Source organism: Podarcis muralis, chromosome 4, assembly GCF_964188315.1.
Source record: "Podarcis muralis chromosome 4, rPodMur119.hap1.1, whole genome shotgun sequence".
NCBI lineage: Eukaryota > Metazoa > Chordata > Lepidosauria > Squamata > Lacertidae > Podarcis > Podarcis muralis.
The window spans coordinates 539,304-551,513 of NC_135658.1; the positions used below are offsets into that span (position 1 = coordinate 539,304).

The following is a 12,210-nucleotide window of genomic DNA, read 5'->3' on the forward strand; positions in this document are numbered from 1 at the left end:
ATTGGTGACAACCATCTTGGGGTTTTCTTTTCTAGCAAATCTTTATATCTTATCCAAACATTAAACAATGCTTTTCTAACAATATGTTTTTTAAACGCTTTATGTACTTTTACCTTATCATACCACAAATATGCATGCCAGCCAAATACATTATTGAAACCTTCTAGATCCAACACGTCACTGTTTTCAAGAAGCAGCCATTCTCTCAGCCAACAAAAAGCAGCTGATTCATAATAAAGTTTAAGGTTTGGCAGGGCAAATCCGCCTCTTTCTTTAGCATCAGTTAATATCTTAAATTTTATTCAAGGCTTCTTGCCCTGCCAAACAAATCTGGAAATATCTTTCTGCCACTTCTTGAAACAATCCATCTTATCCAAAATTTGTAATGTTTGAAACAAAAACAACATCCTTGGCAGCACATTCATTTTTATCACAGCAATTCGGCCTAACAATGATAACTTCAAATTTGTCCATATTTCTAAATCCTTTTTCACTTCAATCCAACATTTTTCATAATTATTCTTAAATAAATTCACATTTTTGGCAGTCATGTTAACCCCTAAATATTTCACTTTCTTAACCAGTGTTAGTCCTGTCTCCTCCTGAAACTTCTCTCTCTCATTCACAGTTAAGTTTTTCTCTAAAACCTTAGTTTTCGTCTTATTCAGCTTAAAACCTGCTACCTGTCCAAATTCTTGAATCAGTTCCAATACCCTTTTAGTACTGGATTCTGGCTCCTTTAAGGATACTAAATCATCAGCAAATGCTTTCAGTTTGTACTGTTTAGCTCCCACTTGTATACCTTTAACCTCTTGGCCCTTTCTTATCATGTTTAACAAAACCTCAAGGACCAATATAAAAAGCAATGGGGAGATTGGGCAACTGTGTTGTGTCCCTTTCTCAATCTTAAACTCTTCTGTCACTACATTGTTCACAATTAATTTTGCCTTTTGTTCTGAATAAATTGCACCTATACCATTTTCAAACCCTTGACCTACCCCCATCCCCTGTAGATTCTTCTTCATAAAACTCCAAGAAATATTGTCAAAGGCTTTCTCTGCATCCACAAATATCAAAACTGCCTTAGTGTTGATATTCACGTGTAGTTTTTCTAGAATGTTAATTATATTCCTCATGTTATCAGACAGATGTCTGCCCGGGAGAAAGCCCGCTTGGTCTTTATGGATTTCTTCTACTAACACCTTTTTTAATCTTTTAGGCAAAATATCTGCAAAAATTTTGTAATCCACATTAAGCAACGATATGGGGTGGTAGTTCTTGAGCTGTGTCTTTTCAGTCTCTGTTTTCAGTATAAGTGTTATGTTCCATATTTTTTGCTCCATTGGACGCACTTTTCCCCCCTTAAAAAGTAAGGGGAAATGTCTGTGCGTCTTATGGAGCGAAGCCAGCAAGAGCCGCTGCTGCCGACAAGCTCTGCGCAGCTCTCCCTTTAAAGCAAGAGCTGCGCAGAGTGTGTCTGCGGCTCTGGCTGGGTTTACAGGGAGGCGGGAGGAGGGACTGCCGTCTTTCCCTCCTTCCGGCTCATTGTAAAGCCAGCAAGAGCTGCGGCTGCTGAGCCGGGGAGGAGGGAGGGAAGGGGATTCCGTTGGTCCCTCCCTCCTCCGTGGCTCGCTTTGAAGCAGGAAAGTGGAAGGGGAGCAGCTTACACTCGTGTAAGCAGCTCCTCTCCCACTTTCCTGCTTCAGAGCAACCACGAAGGAGGGAAGGAGGGACCCATGGATCCTCCTCGCTGCTCGAGGCTGCAGCGGATTCCCTCCTCCCGGGCTCCCTTTGAAGCAGGAAAGTGGGAGGGAGCAGCTTACACTCGTGTAAGCAGCTCCTCTTCCACTTTCCTGCTTCAAAGCAGAGGGAATCCCCTCCGTAGCTTGCTTTGAAGCAGGGTGCAGGAGTTCAGTGGGGAAAGAGGGCAGGAAATAGATGCCAAGCAGGAAGACTTTGACCACTGGAAAGTCCACCTCAGCCTCCTCAGATTTCCACTGAGACAGCCAGGCATGGCCAGAAGAGCTGGAAACTTGCACGGGCTGTTTATTTAAAGATGAAAACATGCACTCATGTGAAAGAAATCCCCCCAGGTTCCTGGACACAACCCACACTTGATATTCACACAGGTTCCATGGATGGCATCGGCAGCTGGAGGAGCAGCATGGTTAAAGAGCAAGTCCTGGTTTCAAGCTGAAGATCAGCTCTTTCCCCTCCCTCCCTTAATTCAGGATGCTACAGTTTACAGATGCTGTGGCTGCCTGCCCTTTCCCCTGAGCTGTAAAAGCACCTTCAAGAGGGTGGTGGGAGGTGACACAGTCATCTTCCAGATGTGCAAAGAACCACCCTCTTGACACTAAAAGTGACAGCAGGCCTCACGCCCAGATCTGAAGCATAAATGGGAACCTAGGAAGCTGCCTTATAAGGAGTTGGCTCCACTACTCCATCTAGCATGGAATGTCAACACTGACTGGTAGCAGTTTGCCAGAGTTTCAGGCCTGGAGAAGCCGGGGATTGAACGTGTGGTGTTCTGCATGCAAAGCCACTGAGTTTACAGCCGTTCCCTTTAAAAACAAACTAAGATTGTATTCCCCATGGTTCTGAAGAAAGGGCTAATTTAAACAGGAACAGAGGGACCTTCCCTGTACCACGTCAGGACCCCTGAGCCCATTGAGCTCAGTTCTGTCTTCACTGATGGGCACAGGCTCACCTGGGTTTCAGGAGACACACCCTCAGCCCTACCCGGAGAAGCTTTCAAGGACTGAACTTGGGATCTTCTCCATGCTCTCCCCATTGAGCTATGATGGCTCCCTCTCTTCTCCTCCCCTCCTCCTATGCAGGAGGCCTATTTCGGCTTGTCATTATAATGTATATATGTCAAGGGCTTTGAGATGCATATAAAGTCAGGCTCAGCATTATTAACTGGACTTAGATAAGCCATGGTTCCCCTTCCTTCCCTCCTCTGAGGCTCGCTTTAAAGCAGCAAAGCGGACAGGAGCCACCCGCTTTGCTGCTTCAAATAGTTTAGTACAACATTTGATTCAGAATATTTTTTTCATGTTTTCCTCCTCTAAAAACTAGGTGTGCCCTATGGTCAGGTGCACCCTATGGAGCGAAAAATACGGTAAGCCTCTTTCCACGACTCTGGTGCCTGTCTTCCTTCCAATATTTCATTGCAGACTTCCTTCAATGGTTGTATTAACCATTCTTTCAAGGATCTGTAATATCTTGAAGTCAAACGATCTGGTCCTGGAGATTTACCTAACTGCATATTCTGGATGGCCCCTTCCACCTCCTGATCCGTTATTTTACAATTCAACATTAGCTGTTTTTCCTGAGAGATTTTGTATAATCCATTTATTTTCAAAAATCGATCAATGTCCATTTCTTTCTGCTTCCCCTGTGTATAAAGTTGTTTGAAATACCTCTGAAAACACTTCCTTATCTCCATTGGGTTCTGTATATTCTTTCCTTCCACTTCCAAATTCGTAATAGTATTGAGTTTTTGTCTTTTTTTCATTTGCCAGGCCAACAATTTTCCACACTTATTTGCCGATTCAAATGTCTTTTGCCTCATCTGTTTAATCTTCCATTCTATTTCCTGATTCATCAGCTTCGCATATTGTACTTGATAGAACTTTATCTCTTTCAGAATCTCCTGTGACTTTGGTTTTGCTCTCAGTTTCTTCTCTCCTTCCTTTATCTTTCCCAGGATTTTATCCTTTTTTTCATTCTGAGTTCTTTTCTTAATTGCATTCTGTTGTATTAGGAATCCTCTCATAACCGCTTTGCTTGCGTCCCAAATTGCTCTTTTTTCCACTGTGGTATTCATGTTTATCTCAAAATAGTCTCTTAGAGTTTTTTGGGCCTTCTTGGTCATTCCTAAACAGAGTGTCGTTCATCCTCCATCTAAAGGAACCAATTGGCATCAATTTCATTTCCATCTTGACCGCATTATGGTCAGAACAAGTTTTGGGGCAAATCTCCACTTTGCTGATCTTCGGAGCCAATCCCCTGGTTACCCAGATTTGGTCAATTCTTGTCCATGTCATTTTAGCCTCAGAGAAGAAAGTTCCCTCTCTTCCCAGAGGGTTCTTCATTCTCCAAATGTCAACTAAGTCCATATTTTCAGCTGCTGAGGCATAGAGTCCTGACCCAGAGCAGGTAGAGGGAAGAACTTCTAAAGCTGTGAAGCTTGAACAGAGAAGTGCTCCTTCCTCACCCACAGGTTCAGCTGAGAAGTCTAAACGGTGCAGTAAGTCAGAGGGGGAGCTCTCTGAGGCCAAGGACATTCTAGCTGGTTCTAGTGGGTCTGAGGGGGTACCTGAAACTGGGTTGAGATGTTCAGCTCACACAACAAAAGGTAAACCTCCTGACAGGTTTGCAGTCACAAGTGTGTGGGTTGGCATGGCACAGTGTGAACCCGAGAGTTTTGAGGATGTTCAGAAACTGCCTCAGGAAGAAGCCAGGAAATGGCATGAGGCAATGCAGAAGGAGATGAGCTCAATGGAGTCTCTAGGTGTGTTCTCCCTCACAACGTTGCCAGTGGGCAAACAGGCCATGAGCAGCCGCTGGGTTTACCGTCTTAAACCCACAGCAACAGGGGAACCACAGTACAAGGCTAGGCCAGTAGCCAGAGGGTTCACACAGCAAAAGGGGCTGCATTATACTGAGGTATATGCTCCCACTTCCAGAAGTGAAACTCTGCACATGCTCTTAGCCATTGCTGCACAAAGAGGTTTTCAGGTGTATCACTTGGATGTGACCTATTTGAACTCAGAGCTCCAGGAGGATCTGTACATGCTTCCTCCTTCAGCGTTTGAGGGCAATGAGCCAAATACTGTATGGAGGCTTCACAAGTCTATTTATGGTTTGAAGCAATCGGCCAGAAATTGAAATTTGTACCTGGATGAAGCCTTAGAGAAGCTAGGTTTCAAGAAGAGTCTTGCTGACAGCTGCCTGTACCTTGAAGGGTCAGGAGAGTCACAGGAAATGGTTTTAGTCTTTGTTGATGACATCATTCACATCTCAGGGGCAAACAAACAGGTGCAGAAGTTTGCCAAAGAGCTTGGAACATGGTTTCACCTCAAGAACCTGGGTGCAGTAAGGATCTACTTCGGTGTTCAGATAGACAGGACTGAAGATGGAAGCTTCTTGCTCAGTCAGAAAGGCAAGATTGAGCAGTTGCTTGAGAAGTTCAGGATGTCTGATTGTGCAGGGGTTAGGGCACCCATGGAGACAAGCCACGTTAAAGACAAGTCGGCTAGGAGAATGCATTAAGTGCGAGAACGCTGAGCTCTTCCAGTCCGCTCTGTGTAGTCTGTTGTATCTGTCCCAATGGAGCAGGCCAGACATTGCTTTTGCTACCAATCTGCTCAGTAGGGAAGCATCAAAGCCCAGTGTAAATGCCTGGCGTGGTATCAAGCGGGTGCTGCGTTACCTGCAGGATACCAAGGACTTCAGTCTCAAGCTGTCAGCTGCAGGTGAGACGGTGCTTACTTGATGGGCAGATAGCAACGGGGCAAATCTGGATGACAGGAAGTCCGTATCTGGGATGGTAATAAAGTTAGGGGAATCTCTAGTTGGGTGGAAGTCCCGGAAGCAAAGTCTCATTGCGCTGTCCTCTACTGAGGCTGAGTTCATTGCACTGTTGGAATTGTGCAGGGAACTGGAGTTCTATAGATGCCTGGTGCAAGAGAACTATGGGGATTGTTGCCTGCCCATCACTGTTTGGGAAGACAATCAACCCTGTCTGAAGTTGGCAGAATCTGGGCAGTTGAAGGCCAGAACCAAGCATGTAGACATACGTTTCCAGAATGCGTGTCAAAGTGTCAATCCTATTGAAAGCAATCCTATTGAAACAACACAGCAATTAAGAGGAAGGAAAGAACAGAGCATTGTGTAGCAGATCATATTTCTGCTGTCTCAGAAGAGGACATTTCCGTTTTCTTTTAGGGCCCAGTGTGCTTTGAAGATGTCGCTGTTTGTTTCACGGACGAGGAGTGGGCATTGCTGGATCCTGACCAGAGAGCTCTGCATAAGGATGTCATGGAGGAGAATCGTGGGATCGTGGCCTCTCTTGGTACGGCTCCCTGTGGGATCGTCCTATCTGCCTGGAAATTCAAAAAATACCTCTACGTGACAAGCCTCATACATTTCCACAGAGCTCAACAGCGCCCCCTATCACGCATGGGAACCTAACACCCCCACAATAAACCTTGAACAGCAAATTCCAGTTTTTTCTGTATTCAAGCAAATTCATACTAATAACAAACTCAGTTGATCTCTAAGGTGCTACTGGAAGAATTTTTTTTATTTAGCTTCAGAGTTGTGCGGAAAGAAAAGTAGCTTCTGTCAAGTTTTCTGTTTTTGTTTTTGTTGCTGTCAGTCTTGGGTTGACCAGAGAGACGACTGACATGGGAGATGGAGGGGATGCCATGACTGGGCCAAACAAAATCCATCCCAGAAAAGAGCCAGGCTTATAGTAGTAGTAGTAGCAGTAATAATAATAATAATAATAATAATAATAATAGTAATTTTTATTTTTACTCTGCCCATCTGGCTGGGTTGCCCCAGCTGCTCTGGGCAGCTTCCAACACTTATAAAAACCAGAAACATTAATCATAACAATCTGTCCCCATATAAAAAGTACATTAACTTTAAAATGAACAACTTACACTAGTGGCCAAAATTGTGGAAACCTTTTGGAGAAAGTGTATTTCAGAGCTTTGATACCTCATAACACCACTTTTTTTGGGAGTAATAGCATAAAATTATATATCAATGGAAAAATAATTTAATGAAGAATGTAATGATTTTCTTCTGTCATGCAGGCACAGTCTCTCCATTCTTCAATTGCTGTTGTGCACCTTTTCCTGCCTTTACCAGTCTGATTTTGGAGTGACTGAGTCTCTTATACCTCTTCAAAAATATAGACCAGCTTTGGTTAAGTTTTCCCCAATCTTCCTTCTAATTTCTTCATACCTGTAGCCTTGTTCACTTAATAGTACGATTTTACATCTCTTTCTGGGTAACTACCAACCAAATTGGTAGCAATCCCATAATACACTGACAAAAGTCAACCTAAGCAAGTTGTGCTTCCCTTTTCTGGTTATATGTCTATAACCTTTGATAGAATACAGATAATTGAACAAACTTTGTTGTACTACATTCTTGATTAAATTATCTTTCCATTGCTATATAATATTATGGTATTACAGTCATACCTCGAGTTACAGTCGCTTAAGGTTGCGTGTTTTCGGGTTGCGCACTGAGCTGAACCTGGAAGTACCGGAATGGGTTATTTCCAAGTTTCAGTGCTTGCACATGCACAGAACCACCAAATTACAACCCACCCATGCGCAGATGCAACGCTGCAGGTTGCGAACGCTGCGAGTTGCGAACATGTCTCCCACACAGATCATGTTTGCAACCCAAGCATCCACTGTACTCCAAAAGAAGTGGTCTTATGAGCCATCAAACATGTGAAATGCACTTTTTTCTAAAAGGCTTTCACAATTTTACCACTACAGTATATCAAAGAAAGCAACATTCAACAACCCATCAGAAACTAATAAGAAATATGTTGGTTAATGACAAACCACAAAGGTAATGAACACACACGCAACTCCCTTTAGTTCTTCTTCATCTGTTCCTGAGGCTCTAATCCCTTTTTGTCTCCATTGCAGATTGTGATGAATTGGAAATCGAGAACAAAGGTGAACACGACAAAATCCCCAGAGAGGAGAAGCCATGCAAAAATTTGCAGTGTGGAGACGGCTGCAGTCAGAGCTCCAATCTCACTAAGCATCAGAGAATTCATACAGGAGACAAACCCTATCAGTGCATGGAATGTGGAAAGAGCTTTCGTTGGAGCTCCGATCTCACTTACCATCAGAGAAGTCATACAGGTGAGAAACCCTATCAGTGTGGGGAATGTGGAAAGAGCTTCAGTCGGAGCTCCCATCTCACTAACCATCAGAGAATTCATACAGGGGAGAAACCCTATCAGTGTGGGGAATGTGGAAAGAGCTTCAGTCACAGCCATGATCTCACTTCCCATCAAAGAATTCATACAGGGGAGAAACCCTATCAGTGTGGGGAATGTGGAAAGAGCTTCAGGACGAGCTCCCATCTCACTTCCCATCAGAGAATTCATACAGGGGAGAAACCCTATCAGTGTGGGGAATGTGGAAAGAGCTTCAGTCAGAGTGGCAATCTCACTTCCCATCAGAGAATTCATACAGGAGACAAACCCTATCAGTGTGGGGAATGTGGAAAGAGCTTCAGGGAGAACTCCCGTTTCACTTCCCATCAGAGAATTCATACAGGGGAGAAACCCTATCAGTGTGGGGAATGTGGAAAGAGCTTCAGGGAGACCTCCCATCTCACTTCCCATCAGAGAATTCATACAGGAGAGAAACCCTATCAGTGTATGGAATGTGGAAAGAGCTTCAGGAAGAGATATGACCTCACTTCCCATCAAAGAATTCATACAGGGGAGAAACCATATCAGTGCATGGAATGTGGAAAGAGCTTCAGGAAGAGATATGACCTCACTTCCCATCAAAGAATTCATACAGGGGAGAAACCCTTCATTCTATAGCTTTAGGAGCCAGGGTAATGCGCACCTTTTTAACCAGGCTTTTGGCTGATTGACATCTAAGGCCCTTTTAAAATGTGGTGGGGAGTTGAGTTACTGATGTGCATTTTGTGATTCTATGTTGTCTTTTTATGTTGTAACCGTCCTGAGACATGTGGGAACAGGAGTCAACACTTAGAGGCCGAGGGGCTTTTGCCCCCCAATGATATATTTTAGGGGGCCGCCACCCCAGTTGATTGCCATTCCAATGCCCTTTATGCATCATGTGATTGATTGTGCAAAGCAGGCCTTACCTCCCTCCCCTCCCACCCATATTTTATTCAAGTTGGCACTACTGGGTTGAGTGGTATACAAATTAAATAAATACATAAATCGCCTTCCTTTGCACATGTTCCAGTTTGTCAATATCCTTATTCATTATCATTTTTAATATTTATGTGCCCTCCAATTGAAGATTTCACAACATAAACATACAAGATGAAAGCATGGCTTTCCCAAAAACAAGTCAAGCCAGAGAAATCTCTCCTCCCCCTTTTTATGGATGGAGTTACAAACTTTGTTGATCAGGGGAGAGCTGTGGAAATAGTGCATCTTGATTTCAGTAAGGCTTGGACGAAGTCCCCCATAATATTTTTGCCTTTAAGCTTCTAAAATGTGGGCTGAATGAGTAACCGATCCCAAATTGTCCTCCTCCATGGTTCCTCCTCATCCTGGGGAAAAGTGACAAGAGGGGTGCTGCAGGGTTCTGTCCTGGGCCTGTTGTTGTTCAACCTCTTTATGAACAACTTGGATGAAGGAACTGAGGGGGTGACCCCCTCCTCCTTTTCCTCTCCCCCCAAGCCATCAATACAGCTAACACGATCAATATCCTCCCCAGCCTCACACCTCCGCAGAGATCCCCACCCAACACCAGTCCAGGTGACATAAAAAGACACTCCCCATTACCCAACAATCTACAACTCACTCTCGGCACCCCTCCCCACGCCTTACTAAGTAAAATAATTCCCCTTGTTGCAAGGATTTTTAAGGTACCAGTGAGCCACTCAAATTGTGTCCCAGAATTGACAGACGCAGCAGTGGAGAAAAAGAAAGTGATATTTATTGCTGAGCAATAAGTGACCCAGTGGAATCCTTTCCCAAAGACTGGGCCCCGGGCTCCAGCGCCCTGAGGCTTTATACCTGAGTACATACATGACATAATCGGATACAATCGCACACGGCAGCAAAAAGAAGACCAATGAGTGCATTCAAGCCTTGCCCCCTGATCATGTAAAGAGTTCCCTCCCAACTTCTGCTTTTTCAGTCTGAACATGCATTTAACCTTTCCCCTGATTTATGGTAAGGAGGAAGAAAAAGGAACTTCAGCCCTTACGCTCCTACATTCTGCGGTGAGCATCTTCCTGTTTGAGCTACTCGGGACCCTGTCTGGACAGGGGGGAAAGTGCCAGCACAGCAGATTTATTGCTTCCCCCTTATGTTAGCGAGACATTGAGAAGAACAAGGGAAGGGAACTGGGGCAGAGTTCATTGCGGATTCTTCCGATCTAAGCAATTTGCTATAAGCTTTTGCAGAAGCCGTCATGATTCAAACATGGATTATAGAAAAATCATTATAAGGATATATGGGTAAAATTCCTCCAGGTGGTCCTGCTTCACCCTAACCTCAATAAAACAATCCACAAACAGGCTGAAATCTGAGAAACAAGCAGCACATTGCATATCAACACCCTCATCCCCACCCCAACATACCAGTGATGTTAATAACATTAGCAACATTGCTTATGGACCCTATATCCAACATAGGTGTCACAAAGACGGTTGGAGGATGGATGGCGGCCAACAGATTGAGGTTGAATCCTGACAAGACAGAAGTACTGTTTTGGGGGGACAGGAGGCGGGCGGGTGTGGCGGACTCCCTGGTCCTGAATGGGGTAACTGTGCCCCTGAAGGACCAGGTGCGCAGCCTGGGAGTCATTTTGGACTCTCAGCTGTCCATGGAGGCACAGGTCAATTCTGTGTCCAGGGCAGCTGTCTACCAGCTCCACCTGGTACGCAGGCTAAGACCCTACCTGCCCGCGGACTGTCTCGCCAGAGTGGTGCATGCTCTGGGTATCTCCCGCTTGGACTACTGCAATGCGCTCTACGTGGGGCTACCTTTGAAGGTGACTCAGAAACTACAACTAATCCAGAATGCGGCAGCTAGACTGGTGATTGGGAGCGGCTGCCAAGACCACGTAACACCGGTCTTGAAAGACCTACATTGGTTCTCAGTGCGTTTCCGAGCACAATTCAAAGTGTTAGTGCTGACCTTTAAAGCTCTAAACTGCCTCGGTCTAGTATATCTGAAGGAACGTCTCCACCCCCGTTGTTCTGCCTGGACACTGAGGTCCAGCACCGAGGGCCTTCTGGCGGTTCCCTCACTGCGAGAAGCCCAGTTACAGGGAGATCCAAGATGGCCACTGATCTGTGAGGCAGGGTGAGGCAGCTGCTCTCACCATTTTATAGTTTTATTGTCCTTTTATTGTTTTATTTTATTGTTTTACTGCCCTATTTTATCATTTAATGGTTTTACTTCCTTGTTATCTCGGATGCTTTCCCACTGAGCTAGGAGGGCAACACGACCCAGAAAGGGGCCACGGCAAAGGAGTTCAGCAAATTGGTCTCAATTACTTGCCTACCTTGGAAGTAGTCTCGCGGAGAGCCCTGCTGTAACACCCGATGGAGCTAATGAACCGAGGTGAGATTTTTACCAACTTGACCTCTACAAGATAAACAATGGTGACGACCAGGAGTGGCTGTAGAGCACCAGGCTTTTATCGGAGTGATCTAAGACCTCTCTCTAAAAGAGCTGCCCTAAAGGGAGCACAAACAAAAAGCACCCAGCCCTTTAAGAATAGGGGTAAAGTCAAGCCGAGTGAGAATCAGCAGGAAACTGAAACTTCTCCCTCCTGCACGGAAGGGCCGGCTGTGCAGAGAGAGGATTGTGTAGAAGAATGGCACAACAAAGGGCCAATAAAGCCCAAAGTAAATCCAAACATAATTGGTACAGTCACCAAAGTACTCCCAAAACAGAGACTTAAATCCCAAGCTTCTCCTGAACCATCCCAAGTCCGAGAAGTGGAAGAACTAATGTTAAAACAAATTGCAGAGATCTCTTTGGGAAACCCTAAAACATCAAGAGACTCCTGCTTCCAACTTGAGACAAATGAGGATGAGGATTTATCAGTTATCAAATGGCTTGTGCTTTTAACTGAGGATATCGAAAATATAAAATCTCATCTGGCCACCTGTACAAAAATCCTCACTATAATGATGGACACTTGCAAAACTCTCTGTAGGGAATCCAGCGGGGTGACTGTAGAATTGGAAAGTAATAACAACTTCCTTCCTACCACCTGCAAAAACAGATCATCAAGGAAGGCCAAGAGATCTTGTAGGGCTACTGCCTTGAAAAGGAGGCCCATAAGGGTAAAAAAGAGCAGAAATGTTAAAAATTTTAAGGCAGTGCGTTACAAAAAAATGGATTTTAAAAAGCTCTTTAATCTTCTCAAGAGTATCCCAATAACCGAGACCAGTGGGAACACTGAGAAACTTCTAACCCTTGCCCTG

At 44.7% G+C, this 12,210-nt stretch overlaps 1 protein-coding gene across 7 annotated transcripts in view; it reads left to right on the plus strand.

Moving 5' to 3' along the window:
- LOC114589686 (uncharacterized) overlaps positions 1-12,210 on the plus strand; it is a 386,543-nt gene that overhangs the window by 83,886 nt on the left and 290,447 nt on the right. Inside the window, exon 5 of one of the 7 annotated variants that reach the window (XM_077927810.1) lies at positions 5,956-6,082. The exons of the other annotated variants lie outside the window; for them this stretch is intronic. Coding sequence (XP_077783936.1) covers positions 5,956-6,082 — 127 coding nt within the window. The remainder of the gene's footprint in view (positions 1-5,955; positions 6,083-12,210) is intronic. 7 annotated transcript variants of the gene reach the window in all.